The sequence below is a fragment of the Hyla sarda genome, chromosome 4, assembly GCF_029499605.1.
Source record: "Hyla sarda isolate aHylSar1 chromosome 4, aHylSar1.hap1, whole genome shotgun sequence".
In the NCBI taxonomy this organism is placed as follows: domain Eukaryota; kingdom Metazoa; phylum Chordata; class Amphibia; order Anura; family Hylidae; genus Hyla; species Hyla sarda.
Window position 1 is genome coordinate 396,841,025 of NC_079192.1, and position 15,829 is coordinate 396,856,853.

Consider the following 15,829-nt stretch of genomic DNA (forward strand, 5'->3'; position numbering starts at 1 on the left):
CACCTTCTCTTTATTCTGTAGGTCCATATGATTAAAATGATACCCTACTTATATAGGTTTGATTTTGTCGTATTTCTGGAAAAAATCATAACTACATGCACGAAAATTATTACGTTTAAAATTGTCATCTTCTGACCCCTATAACTTTTTTGTTTTTCCGCGTATGGGGTGGTATGGGGCTCATTTTTTGCGCCGTGACCTGAAGTTTTTAGTGGTGCCATTTTTGTAATGATCGGACTCTTTGATCGCTTTTTATTCATTTTTTTCATGATTTAAAAAGTGACCAAAAATACGCTATTTTGGACTTTGGAATTTTTTTGCGCGTACACCATTGACCGTGCAGTTTAATTAACAATATATTTTTATAATTCGGACATTTACGCACGCGGCGATACCACAAATGTTTATTTTTATTTACACAGTTTTTTTTTTAAATGGGAAAAGGGGGGTGATTCAAACTTTTATTAGGGAAGGGGTTAAATGATCTTTATTCCCTTTTTTTTTCATAGGGACCTATAACACTGCACACACTGATCATTGTTATCCCATAGGGACCTATAACACTGCACACACTGATCTTTTACATTGATCATTGGTTTCTCATAGGAAACCAGTGATCAATGATTCTGCTGCTTGACTGCTCATGCCTGGATCTCAGCAATCATTCAGCGATCAGACAGCGAGGAGGAAGATAGGGACCCTCCAGCTAACCGGCATTAGTTTACTTTCACTTTAGACGAGGCGTTCAACTTTGAACGCCGCTTCTAAAGGGTTAATAGCGCGCGGCACCCCCATCAGTTCCGCGTGCTATTAGCCGTGGGTCCCGGCCATTGCTAGGTGCCGGGCCCGACCCGCTATGAATGGGAGCCGACCCATGATGTGCATGTATGTCATGGGTCGGGAAAGGGTTAAACTTATTAATTTTCGTGCATGTAGTTTTTCCAGAAGTAAGACAAAATCAAACCTATATAAGTAGGGTATCATTTTAACCGTATGGACCTACAGAATAAAGATAAGGTGTCATTTTTCCCAAAAAATGCACTGCGTAGAAATGGAAGCCCCCCAAAGTTTTGTTGTAGAGTTTTTGGTAAAATGACTGATGTCATTAAAAAGTTGAATTGGTGGCGCAAAAAGCCATCATAGGAGTCTGTAGGTGCAAAATTGAAAGGGTTATGTTTTTTAGAAGGTGAGGATGAAAAAAACGAAAATGCAAAAACGGAAAAACCTAAAGGGGTTAAAATACATAGTGGTCAGCACCAGGACGGCCCCTACTCTTCTTATGTGGCCCCTTCTCATTACAGGGAGGATGTATCACTAAACTGGAGGAATTCATACAAGAGCATCTTCTACTCATTGGAGCTGTTTCTATAGGCATCGCCTGCTTTCAGGTAGGACACTTAGTCTCATTGGGATACGTTTATCATTGGCTTTACACCACTTCAATGTTCTAAATGTCCCTGCAAATTTTGCGCAATTGCATTTTTTGTGAAATTTTTTTGGCACAATTTTGGGTAGAACATCTTTCAAAGTTGTCTACTGTTTGGTGCACAGTACCCCACTTTTTTGCAGTGGAGCTGTATTTATTATCTGCGCAAATTTAATTTAGAAGTGTTTTTTGCGCAAAGCCTACACTACCTAATAGGACACGTACAAAAGGAGCGATTCGATTTTTGCATGGGTTCGGAAATCTCACCTCACACCGGCCTAGCAATCTATCTCAGGCCATGAAAAATATTAGGCAATTTTTTATTATAACAACCAGGCTCCTCTTCATGTAAGATAACCCATTTTACTTTTTCAATACAAATAATCTGATATTTCTTGTTGATCCTGATGCTTTTCATGGAGTCTAAATAAAAGAATGATCAGCATTTGATGAAAATTGAATTAAACTAAGACTTTGAAGAATCTAATGACAATATCGCCATCTGCTGGACAAATTGTAATACTACAACCAAAGTCATTCTAAACATTATAACTGGATTAGGTATGCTGCTGTATCACCTCAAAAGCTTCCGTCTCTCTTTCTCTCTCTATAACAGTGTTTCCCAAACCAGAGTGCCTCCAGCTGTTGCAAAACTACAACTCCCAGCATGCCTATATTAACCATGCCGCTGTAATATATGAGAGGTTGACAATCCTCCAAAACCCATTTTCACATATAATCTATTAGTAAATTCTAAATTATTAGAGGGAGGGGGATATTCAGGATCCTAACCTCTTGTACAGATTGGAGAGTGGCTACAAAAAGTGTCTCTATATTTGGAGAACCTATCCTGTCCTTTATTACACGGAAATCCTATTGATCTCTTATCTATCTCATATCTATCTCATATCTATCTATCTCATATCTATCTATCTATCTCTCATATCTATCTCATATCTATCTATCTATCTATCTCATATCTATTTATTTTATATCTATCTTATATCTATCTCATATCTATCTATCTATCTATCTCATATCTATTTATTTTATATCTATCTTATATCTATCTAGCAATCCAATGATTCCACAGCACACCAAAACAATTATTTCAAAAATAAACGGTGATTTTATTCCATATCCAGTGTTGCAAATACACTGTCTATCTATCTATCTATCTATCTATCTATCTATCTATCTATCTATCTATCTATCTATCTAGCAAAGCAAAACAGCAGCACTCCGGTTTAGATGAAAGCGTGTCAGGCTTTATTCATCAGATGCCACGACGTTTCAACCGTCTCTCACGGTCTTTGTCAAGGCTTGACAAAGACCGTGAGAGACGGTTGAAACGTCGTGGCATCGGATGAATAAAGCCTGACACGCTTTCATCTAAACCGGAGTGCTGCTGTTTTGCTTTGCTGGCTGTTTGTGGGGGCTCTTGACCTGGGCCCGACCAGCTTGCACCCGTGGACACCCCTGGGAGTGCGGTCCTTTTTGTTGAACTCTATCTATCTATCTCATATTTATCTATCATCTATCTATCTCATATCTATCTATCTATCTATTTCCAAATGGCGGAGGACAGCACAACCACTGTAAATCTTGAGATAGTAATCCGGGTGCAATAGGAAGAAAACGTGGTCCCAGTCGCAGACCACATCCATAAATTCCAGCAGTAAATCCAACAGCACTCACGGGTTCAAGTAAAAAACACAACGGTGTTTATTTAAACCATGTTCAAATGCAACGTTTCAGTGATATCCACCACATTTTTCAAGCAAGGTATACAAATGTGCAAGACAAAGGTTTGTCTTGCACATTTGTATACCATGCTTGAAAAAGGTGGTGGATATCACTGAAACGTTGCATTTGAACATGGTTTAAATAAACACCGTTGTGTTTTTTACTTGAACCCGTGAGTGCTGTTGGATTTACTGCTGGTATCTATCTATCTATCTAGCTCGGCTTGACAAAGGCCTTGTGAGAAGGCTGAAACGTCGCTATTACCTGATGCTTTGTGAATAAAGCCACACATTATTCACCCACATTCTGCGAGTGCCGCTGCCTTCATTTGATATCTATCTATCTATGTCATATCTATCTATCTCTCTCTTATCTATCTATCTCATATCTATCTATCTATCTATCTATCTCTTATCTATCTATCTCATATCTATCTATCTCATATCTATCCATCTATCTCTTATCTATCTAATTATCTCTTATCTATCATCTATCTATCTCATATCTATCTATCTCATATCTATCTCATATCTATCTATCTCATATCTATCTATTTCATATCTATCTCATATCTATCTCATATCTATCCATCTATCTCTTATCTATCTAATTATCTCTTATCTATCTATCTCATATCTATCTATCTCATATCTATCTATCTCATATCTATCTCTTATCTATCTCTTATCTATCTATCATCTATCGATCTCATATCTTTCTATCTATCTCATATCTATCTATCTATCTATCTATCTATCTATCTATCTCATATCTATCTATCTCATATCTATCCATCTATCTCTTATCTATCTAATTATCTCTTATCTATCATCTATCTATCTCATATCTATCTATTTATCTCATATCTATCTATCTCATATCTATTTATTTTATATCTATCTTCTATCTATCTATCTATCTATCTATCTATCTATCTCTTATCTATATATCATCTATCTATCTCATATCTATCTATCTATCTATCTATCTATCTATCTCTCATATCTATCTATCTATCTATCTATCTCTCTTATCTATATATCATCTACCTATCTCATATCTATCTATCTCATATCTATCTATCTATCTATCTCATATCTATCTATCTATCTCTTATCTATCATCTATCTATCTCATATCTATCTCATATCTATCTATCTATCTCATATCTATCTATCCCATATCTATATCTTATCTATCTATCTCATATCTATTTATTTTATATCTATCTATCATATATCTATCTCATATCTATCTATCTATCTATCTATCTATCTATCTATCTCATATCTATCTATCTATCTATCTCTCATATCTATCTATCTCTCTTATCTATATATCATCTACCTATCTCATATCTATCTATCTATCTCATATCTATCTATCTATCTCATATCTATTTATTTTATATCTATCTATCGCTTATCTATATATCATCTATCTATCTCATATCTATCTATCTCTCTTATCTATATATCATCTATCTATCTCATATCTATCTATCTAGCTATCTCATATCTATTAGTGTTGAGCGGCATAGGCCATATTCGAATTTGCGATATTTCGCGAATATATGGACGAATATTCGTCATATATTCGGAAAATTCGCATAGTCGTAATATTCTCATTTTATTTTCGCATTTGCTAATATTCGCATGTGCGAAAAATTATCATATGCGAAAATTAGCATATACAAAAACTAGCATAAGCGAAAATTCGCCAGTCTCACACAGTAGTGTTGCTCGCGAATATTCGCAATTCGAATTCGCGAATATTCGCGAATATAGCGCTATATATTCGTAATTACGAATATTCTTTTTTTGTTTTTTTTCACAGTACCCATCACAGTGATCATCCCTCTGCTTCCAGCTTATGTGGTGTAAGAAGGCTCTAATACTACTGTGTGAGACTGGCATGCAAATTTACGCATATGCGAATATACGCGCATGCTAATGTTCGCATATGCGAAGTTTTGTTCATGCTATTTTTTGTGTGCAAATTTTCGCATGCGTTAATTTTTTGCACATGCGAATATTAGCAAATGCTAAAATAAAATGAGAATATTACGAATATGCGAATAGTCGCGAATATGACGTATATTCGTCCATATATTCGCGAATATTTGCGAATTCTTATATGGCCTATGCCGCTCAACACTATCACACAGTAGTATTAGAGCCTTCTTTACACCACACAAGCTGGAAGCAGAGAGGGATGATCACTGTGATGTGTACTGTGAAAAAAAAACAAAAAAACGAATATTCGTAATTACGAATATATAGTGCTATATTCGCGAATATTCTCAAATTCAATATAAATTCAAAATAAATAAAAAATAAAAAGTAAAATAGAGAATAAAAAATAAATGTTATAAAAAATACTGAATAAAAAAGGCCAAAATTAAAATAAACAAATTATAAAATAATCAGGTGAAAATAGTAGAAGAGAACACAGATGGAAGTAAAATATAGAATGGAATCTATTAAAAACAAAAAAATTTAAATTGATAAAATAATGCAGCTCGCAACTCATAAAAAAACAAGAAAAGTCTAGCCGCCTGCGCAACTGTCACCGTGAAAGAGAAAAAAAAAAAACATTAATAACTAACAACATAGGGGGAGATTTATCAAAACCTGTGCAAAGGAAAACTTGCCCAGTTGCCCATAGCAACCAATCAGATCGCTTCTTTCATTTTGCAGAGGCCTTGTTGAAAATGAAAGTAGCGAGCTGATTGGTTGCTATGGGCAACTGGGCAACTTTTCCTCTGGACAGGTTTTGATAAATCTCCCCCATAATGATTACTTCACTTATTCTCAATGGGGGCAAATAGGGACATTCAGCCAGCATTATATATTTGGGGGGTCACTGTGAAGTCAACATTTAGACCGGCCGGTTTTAGGGTATGGAGTTCAAAAATCCATTTTAGTTCCCTACGTTTGAGGACGCTAATCCTGTCACCCCCTCTTTTCAAAGGGGGTATGTGATCAACCAAGGTGAATTTTAAATCCTTCTCTGTTTGTTTTGCTTCTACGAAATGTTTAGACACCGGAAGGTCAGTGCGCCCCTTCCGGATCGTGTATGTATGATGATTAAATCTAGTCCTGAAGTCCCACGTGGTCTTTCCCACATAGAGGAGACCACATGGGCAAATCAGGACATAGATTACAAAGTCTGAAGTACAGGTTAAGTAGTGCTGATATTAACTTCCTGATTGTGGCACATTAGTATATGTGAGGGGGGAAACTTTTCAAGATGGGTGGTGACCATGGCGGCCATTTTGAAGTCGGCCATTTTGAATCCAACTTTAGTTTTTTCAATAGGAAGAGGGTCATGTGACACATCAAACGTATTAGGAATTTCACAAGAAAAACAATGATGTGCTTGGTGTTAACGTAACTTTATTCTTTCATGAGTTATTTACAAGTTTCTGACCACTTATAAAATGTATTAATAGTAATAATAATAGATTTATTTCAGTTAAGAGACGCAATGTGTGGACCGTGACCCACAGGGCCCTTGTGAAGCCACGGCACTCACTTAAATAAGTACTGAACAATATAATAATATTTATGTTATAAAAAGCTAATAAAAATCTGATGGATAAAAGATAATGAGACCAATCACATAAAAATGATAGAATAAAAAATTATATAAACTTATTCAAGTTCAACAAATATAGTTTAGCCCTCCTAGGATATTGGTAACCAATAGCAACAGTGAGATTAATAGGCATAAAAGTTTATCCATATTCTGTATAGTCTATTAATAAATAGTGTTGAGCGGCATAGGCCATATTCGAATTCTCGATATTTTGCGAATATATGGACGAATATTCGTCATATATTTGCTAAATTCGCATATTAGTAATATTCGCGTTTTAGTTTCGTATATGCGAATATTCGCGTTTTAGTTTCATACATGCGAATATTCGTGTATGCGAACATTCGCGTGTACGAAAATTATCGTATAGGAAAATTAACATAAACGAACATTTGCAAGTGCGAAAATTAGCATATGCGAAATTAGCATTAGCGTAAATTCGCAAATGCGAACATTAGCATATGCAATAATTTACGTAAGCTAAAATTAGCAAATGCGAAAATTAACATATGCAATAATTCGCGTATACGCAAATTCGCGCATACGAAAATGAGCGTATACGAAAATTAACGTAAGCAAAAATTCGCAAGTGCGAAAAAAAAAAAATTAGCATATACGAAAATTAACATATGCGAAAAGTGGGATAAGTAAAAATTCGCAAATGCGAAAATTAACGTAAGCGCAAATTCGCAACAGCCTTCTTTACACCACACAAGCTGGAAGCAGAGAGGGGTGATCACTGAGATGTGTACTGTAGTGTTGAGCGGCATAGGCCACAGGACGAATATTCGTCACATATTCGCGAATATTCTCATAATCCCATATTCGTAAAATTTGCGTCTTATTTTTTGCATATGCGCAAATTCAACATATGCAAAAATTAGCATTTACGAAAATCACCATATACAAAATTCGCATATGCAAAAAATCACTATATGCGAAAATTCACATATGCGAACCATTAACATAAGCGGAAATTTCGCACATGCGAACATTAACCTAAGCGAAAATTCACATATGCAAACAACATAAGCAAAAACTCGCGTATGCGAAAATAAACATAAGCAAAAATTTGCGCATGCACAAATCAACATATGCGAAAATGTACATGCGAAAATTCACATATGCGAAATTTAGCGTATACAAACATTAACATAAACGGAAATTCGCATATGCGGAAAATTCGCACACCAGTCTCACACAGTAGTATTAGAGCCTTCTTTACACCACACAAGCTGGAAGCAGAGAGGGATAAGATGCCTGGTCGCGGGGGTCCCACCGCTGGGGACCCCCGTGATCTTGCACGCAGCACCCCAGTTAAAATCAGTCCCCGGAGCGTGTTCGCTCCGGGTCTGATTACCGGTGACCACGGGACAGGCGGCGTTTGACGTCACGCCTCCGCCCCCGTCACGCTCCACCCCTCAATGCAAGCCTATGGGAGGGGGCCTGACAGCCCCTCAATGCAAGCCTATGGGAGGGGGCGTGCATTGAGGGGCGGAGGCGTGACGTCAAACGCCGCCTGCCCCGTGGTCACCGGTAATCAGACTCGGAGTGAACATGCTCCGGGGACTCATTTTAACTGGGGTGCTGCGTGCAAGATCACGGGGGTCCCCAGAGGCGGGACCACCACGATCAGGCATCTTATCCCCTATCCTTTGGATAGGGGATAAGATGTCTAAGTGCCGGAGTAACCCTTTAAGGGTGGAATTTCGAAAAATCCTTTCTTATTCCTTGTCTACATCTCAAAAACAACACCTGTGCAAAAATTCAGGTTTCTAGGTCCAAGGGTTTAGGCTGGGCGTCAGTGAGTCAGGTCTTCTCTTTTTATATATAAGATATATGTATATATATATATATATATATATATATATATATATATATATCTACATATATAAATATATATATATATATATATATATATATATATATATAAATATATATATATATATCTACATATATAAATATATATATATATATCATATTTTACATTTATATAAAAAATATTATATATATTATGATTTATTATTATTATTTAATCACAATGTTGATTGACTGTTATATATTTTCTTCTATTTGTCAGCTGGCCGGAGTGATGCTGAGCGCCTGCTTCCTGTATATCCTCTATAAGGAAGAAAAGGAGGCCTACAACGCCATATAAGCAACCAAAGAACCGCTGCACATATCAGTTTTGGGACTCACAGTGACCTATAAGCACAGTACAAGTATAAAAAAAAAAAATACTAAAAATTGCTTCTCACAGCTGAGTGTTTGTTACAATGGCATCAGGCAATTCTTGTTCAGAGAAACTCATCAGCCTTACAAATCTTTCTGGTAGCTTGTTACAGTGTGCCAGTAAGGGATAACGCAGCCTCTTAAAGGGGTTATCCAGGAAAAAACTTTTATATATATATATATATATATATATATATATATATGTATATATATGTATATATATATATATATATATATATATATATATATATATATATATATATATATATATATATATATCAACTGGCTCCAGAAAGTTAAACAGATTTTTTAATTACTTCTATTAAAAAATCTTAATCCTTTCAGTACTTATGAGCTTCTGAAGTTAAGGTTGTTCTTTTCTGTCTTAGTGCTCTCTGATGACATGTGTCTTGGGAAACGCCCAGTTTAGAAGCAAATCCCCATAGCAAACCTCTTCTAAACTGGGCGTTTCCCGAGACAGGTGTCATCAGAGAGCACTTAGACAGAAAAGAACAACCTTAACTTCAGAAGCTCATAAGTACTGAAAGGATTAAGATTTTTTAATAGAAGTAATTTACACATCTGTTTAACTTTCTGGAGCCAGTTGATAAATAAAAAAAAGTTTTTTCCTGGAATACCCCTTTAAAAGGGGTTTCCAGTTTTTTGTAATTGCAAAACTACAACTCCAAGCAAGCCCAGACAGCCGTTGGCTGTCTGGGCATGCTGGGAGTTGTAGTTTTGCAACAACTGGAGGTCCAGAGTCTGAAGACCACTGTTTTGTATAGATGCCATTGAGGAGGAAGGGCAAAGAAATGAGCACAACCTAAAAGAGCACAATACTATATATGTGACAAATGAACAACACACTATATAGGGAGATTTATCAAAACCTGTGTAGACGAAGAGTGGGGCGGTTGCCCATAGCAACCAATCCGTTCGCTTCTTTCATTTTTCAAAGGCCTTTTTAAAAATGAAATGAGCGATCTGATTGGTTGCTATGGGCAACTGGTCAACTTTTCCTCTGGACACGTTTTGATAAATCTCCCCCCTATGTGATCGTCGGGCAATGACCCGACCCCATAGTAGTTTTATGGGACAGTTGGATAACATTAATAAGGCCACCATTACGGATCTCACTCAGCTGTCCTAGCTCCTGAACGGCAAAGTATAAAGTCATTCAGTGGTAGGTTGACCATATTTCCTTGAGACAAAACAGGACATTGGGATACAAAACCGGAACGGGGGTTATACTGTCCCCATATATACAGTAGATATAGGCCCCTATACTGCCCCATTTATAGTTGTAGACCCTATACTGCTCTCATATATAGTTCTAGGCCCCTATACTGCTCTCATACTGTATATAGTTGTAGGCCCCTGTACTGCCCCATATATTGGTTGAACTTGATGGACATATGTCTTTTTTCGACCGTACTAACTATTTAACTATGTAACTATATAGTTGTAGGCCCATATACTGCCCCATATATAGTTGTAGGCCCCTATACTGCCCTCATATAATTGTAGGCCCCTGTACTGCCCCATATATAGTTGTAGGCCCATATACTGCCCCATATATAGTTGTAGGCCCCTATACTGCCCCCATATATAATTGTAGGCTCCTCTACTGCCTACATATGTTGTTGTAGGCCCCTATACTGCCCCCATATATAGTTGTAGGCCCATATACTGCTCCCATATATAGTTGTAGACCCCTATACTGCTCCCATATATAGTTGTATGTCCCTATACTGATCCCATATATAGTTGTAGGCCCCTATACTGCTCTCTTACTGTATATAGTTGTAGGCCCCTATACTGCTCTCATACTGTATATAGTTGTAGGCCCCTATACTGCTTTCATACTGTATATAGTTGTAGGCCCCTTTACTGCTCCCATATGTAGTTGGAGGCCCCTGTACTGATCCCATATATAGTTGTAGGCCCCTTTACTGCTCCCATATATAGTTGTAGGCCCCTATACTGCTCTCTTACTGTATATAGTTGTAGGCCCCTGTACTGCTCCCATATATAGTTGTAGGCCCCTTTACTGCTCCCATATATATAGTTGTAGACCCCTATACTGCTCTCTTACTGTATATAGTTGTAGGCCCCTGTACTGCTCCCATATATAGTTGTAGGCCCCTTTACTTCTCCCATATATATAGTTGTAGACCCCTATACTGCTCTCTTACTGTATATAGTTGTAGGCCCCTGTACTGCTCCCATATATAGTTGTAGGCCCCTTTACTGCTCCCATATATAGTTGTAGGCCCCTATACTGCTCTCATACTGTATATAGTTGTAGGCCCCTTTACTGCTCCCATATGTAGTTGTAGGCATCTAAACTGCCTTATATATAGTTGTAGGCCCCCATACTGCCCCTATATGTAATTATAAGACCCCTCCACTATATGCCTCCATATATAGTAGTAGGTAGGCAGCCTCAACAGACATACCGCCTCCAGTAGGTCCTGACCCCAACAGACATACCTCCAGTCTGGGGTCAGGACCTACTGGTATGGTTGCCTGGAGGAGAAGTGGACCATTGAAGCTGATGCTGGAAATAGTTTAGTTACTGTCCCAGTGCCCGCTCCTGGGTCCATGCCAGGATCCAGGCTGGCACTATCTTGCGATCCTCCTGCTCCGCTCCTCAGGAAATGACATCATGGATGTTACTCATCATAAGTACCATCAGTATGGTGTCCCAGTACAGGACCTGGTCCTGTCCCTTTGTCTAAAGTCCCCTCAGCCAGAGCCCCTCCATATCAATGGGGCTCTCCTGTAAGACTAACCCCTAGTCGCCTCGTATAAATGGTATGTAATGTATAAATATATATATAAATATATATATATATATATATATATATATATATATATTTATATTTAATATGCTATATATGACTACCTCTGTATAGGACCTTAGAGGTCACGTGCCTTTAATTAAATTGTATTAAGGTTTAATGACCTTTGGGTCATGTGATACCCAGAGTTCACTGGGTCAGGACTGACAGGTTCTGCTGACCAATGAGCTTTGTCCAGCCTTCTTAATATATAAGGGGCTGCTGCCACTAAATTCTCTTGTATGGACATTTCACTACGTACAAGGACTCTATCTTGTTATTTATCTACAGCCTGATCAAGGACATTTAAATTTATGCCCAGAACTGTGTCTGGCCTTATGGTAATTTCGTCCCTCTGTCTTTGTGGACCTACGTCGAGGATGACTTGTTTTAAGTAAGGGGGTTTGTGGTGTCCCGGTACAGGACCTGGTCCTGTCCCTTTGTCTAAAGTACCCTCAGCCAGAGTCCCTCCATGTCGATAGGGCTCTCCTGTAGGGCTAACCCCTAGTCGCCTCATATAAATGGTATTTAATGTATAAATATATATATATTTAATATGTTATATAGGAATACCTCTGTATAGGACCTTAGAGGTCACGTGCCTTTAATTAAATTGTGTTATGGTTTAAGGACCTTTGGGTCATGTGATATTCAGAGTTCACTGGGTCAGGACTGACAGGTTCTGCTGACCAATGAGCTTTGTCCAGCCCTCTTAACATATAAGGGGCTGCGCCTGCTTTAAATCAATGATCTGCAGCGGCTTTTGCTGTGCCAGAGACCGACGCCGTCACCCGTTTCTCTCCCCCTGCCTGTCCTGAGTCCTACCACCGGCACCGCCACCCCCTACCACCGCACCACACCCCCCACCACCGCACCACCCTGGCCAGAGACCGCCGCCGCCGCTGCCCCATTGCCTCCCCCATTCCCGGTTTTATAATTACCTGTTCCTGAGCCCGGGGTCCGTGCTACTTCTGGCTGTCACTGTGCGCACTGGCGGTGGGGATTGCAGTGCGCTGCGGTGGGGGGGGGAATGGTGCGGTGCAGTGGGGGGCGGTAAGGGGGAGGGGCATTACGGATCATCAGCAAGGTAATTGCCGATACCAATAATGTCCAAAATCGTGAATATCGGCCGATCATATCGGCCAAACCGATAATCGGTTGATCCCTACTTTGCACTCTCTTGTTCCTGGCACTTAAAGAAAGCACATCTCATATCGTCAGCCTGTAGCCTAATACCTAGCAGCCACAAAACCGTGAGTTATCCAAGCTCAATCTACTGAAATCCAATCTACTACAAATCCAGTTCTTGTAAAAATAGTAGCACAGTGGCTATCACCAAAGCTCATTGATCCCAGAGTCCTAGCAAACCTGTGAGGAAACTGTACCATGGTTCTCTCTCTCTCTTGCAAAGACTGTTATGTTCCATGCCGTTGCATAAAATATACAGTAAAGTTACTTCAAGTTTCCTTCATAAAATCTGCTGTGGGCATTCCGTTATTTCGCCTTGCTGTTTGTGGGACGGTTGGCGGTAGGAGTATTACATTGAGGAAACCGCACCCTGGGGTCATGACAATTGAGGGTTAATACCAATATACCCTACACTATCACCGCAACACCCCAGACACCATTACCCTCCCGGGTACCACATCAGCCATTGCTGAAAAACTTAAAGTGGTTGTGAAATCAGGTGCCACTATAAGATCAGGAAGCTTAGTGTTCACTTTAAAGAGTACCTGTCATCAATCTATATTTTCTCAACTAACTCAGATTATATGCCCTAACTACTCCTAACACCCCTCGTGCTCTTAAAATAAATTTCCGAGTTTTAAAAAACTCTGTATCATACCTTTCCCCTTGCTCACATTGTGTGAGCTCCCAGCAGGAGAAAGTGGGCGTTCCCCAGCAGGCGCAACGTCACTGAAGCCTGCGAGAGCTGTGCCTCCCCATGCCCTGCACGCACTTTCTGAGTTCAGTCTCCTGCCAGGTAGGGAGGAGACCAAACTAACGGTTTGACTTGCGGCAGGGAACAGAACAGAGCCACCTAGTGGCGTTTTATTATTTTTTTTTTTTTTTTATCACAGTAAAAACATATAAAGGTTGAGAATTTTAACAGCAAATAAATAGGAAAGTGTCTTAAAATTACATAAGGAACAATATATAAAAAATGTCGTTTGGTGACAGGGACTCTTTAAGAATTATGACTAGCAGCTGCTGCGACACAAGAAACTGGACAAAATCTATATTTTTTTTTTTCAGAAAAAGATCATCTACAACAAAAACGTGACATATTCAGCCAATTTAATGACCTATTGGGGAAAGCAATCAAAATTGAGTCTGCCAACACATATCTACACACATATTTATCTAACCTTTAATAAGGGTTTTCTTAATGTCACTGCATGTACCTAGGTGTGTATGTATATGAAAACGAGCCTTTACAGCAAAATGGGCCCCATTATGGTGCCCAAGACACACAGGTCTGGGCAGAGGCATAGCTGGTAGTTCCTTGGCCCCAATGCAAAATTTGTGACAGGGTCCCCCATCTACCATATGCCATTTATTTCAACACTCTTTGAAGGAATCCCCTCTAGGGAGGGGATTCTGTCACTAATAACACCCAGAGCTGGCTCCTCCCACCAAGAGCAACTTAATAGCCAAAGGTAAGTCTCTGGGGGTATGAGCACATTTCTAAGTACCTACCTAGGCAGGATGAAACAATATAAAGATACATAAACCAAACAGTAGGTAGGACAGGTTAAAAATCACAGTTTTCATTTTTATAGTGAAGGAAAACTAATATGCAGTTGCCTTGGTAACATATTTCCTATCTATTTTTTTTTTTTAAGAGCCGAGGCAAGTGCTCTCTATCACCCAAAGTGCAAGAAAAAGTGCAAACATGTTACAATAAAAAAACGTGCACAAAGGATGCGGTCTATCGCTAAGCCCTTCTCCAACAGGAGAAAGCCCTCCCAACAAACCTACCCTTCACCTCCGGGCCAAAAGGCACCTGCAAGGATCCAGGTTCGATGTCCCTTTTCGCCGAAGCTACTAAAGGTCCGAAAATGCTCCTGGCTTCAACCTAGGCGTTAGCCAAGGTATCAGCCAAGGATCCGTATACTGATGGCATCTTGACCAAAGCCAAGATGCCCAGGGGTTGCTGGGAGGTGAGGAACCTAATGGCCACACACACCTCCCCTAGACCGCCAGGAGGGACACCCTGACAATCCTGTGTACAAATTAAGACAAATGTGGCACAGTGACAAACAAAAAAATAATAGATAAGTGGACAAGTGCAGATATACTGCCCGGTCATCCGGCCAGATCTATAAAAATTTCCCCAATCCAAGCCAGAAGGCCGGGATACCAAGGGTGAGGTGAAGAGTAATGGTGCAGTGCTTTCACTCAGTGAGTTATAATACCTAGTGAGTTTTGGCACCTCGGGGTCACCACTCACCGAGGCACAGAATTACCTCGGCTCTACACCTCCCAACCTCATGGCGAGACCCGGAGGAAACAGGTCACATCAGGACCTGCCCCCTCCATGCAGCACCCATCTCCACCAGCCACACACCGGTGGGGCTTCTCCACCGGTATGTAACTGATAAGAACAAATACTACACTTGATCTTAGCCAAAAGGCCAAGAACAATATTTCCTATCTATGGTTGGATGTTTATTTATTTAGCCAGCTGCTTCTCTTCATGTCTCCTTAGGATAAGGGGCTGCTAAACTTTTAGCTTGAGGCAATTTATTTTTTTATTTTTGGATATTTGTTTTTCAGAAGTTGCAATGCGCAGTTGAGCCACAAGAGGCCCTCAGTGTCCTCCTGAATCGTTGCAGAAATATAGTAACACTTTCTGTGAAAAAAAAATTTCGGCAAATCCTGATAAATACACTGCACAAAAAAATGAAGGGTACACTTAACCCCTTAAGGACTCAGCCCATTTGGGCCTTAAGGACTCAGACTATTTTATTTTTAAGTT

At 39.2% G+C, this 15,829-nt stretch overlaps 1 protein-coding gene, 1 long non-coding RNA gene and 1 other non-coding gene across 4 annotated transcripts in view; 1 reads left to right on the forward strand and 2 right to left on the reverse strand.

Annotated features, from left to right (window-relative positions):
- The window catches only part of LOC130267442 (tetraspanin-11-like), an 81,922-nt gene extending 72,767 nt beyond the window's left edge, over positions 1 to 9,155 (forward strand). For both annotated transcript variants that reach the window (XM_056517273.1, XM_056517272.1), the window contains 2 exons: positions 1,302 to 1,388; positions 8,853 to 9,155. In XM_056517273.1, the coding sequence (XP_056373248.1) occupies positions 1,302 to 1,388; positions 8,853 to 8,930 (165 nt within the window). In that variant the 3' untranslated portion in view covers positions 8,931 to 9,155. The remainder of the gene's footprint in view (positions 1 to 1,301; positions 1,389 to 8,852) is intronic.
- LOC130267443 (uncharacterized) overlaps positions 1 to 15,829 on the reverse strand; it is a 116,784-nt gene that overhangs the window by 47,155 nt on the left and 53,800 nt on the right. The window lies entirely within an intron of this gene.
- LOC130267940 (U2 spliceosomal RNA) lies at positions 15,308 to 15,498 on the reverse strand. The gene has a single exon (XR_008843344.1). It is a non-coding gene; the product is annotated as a U2 spliceosomal RNA (small nuclear RNA).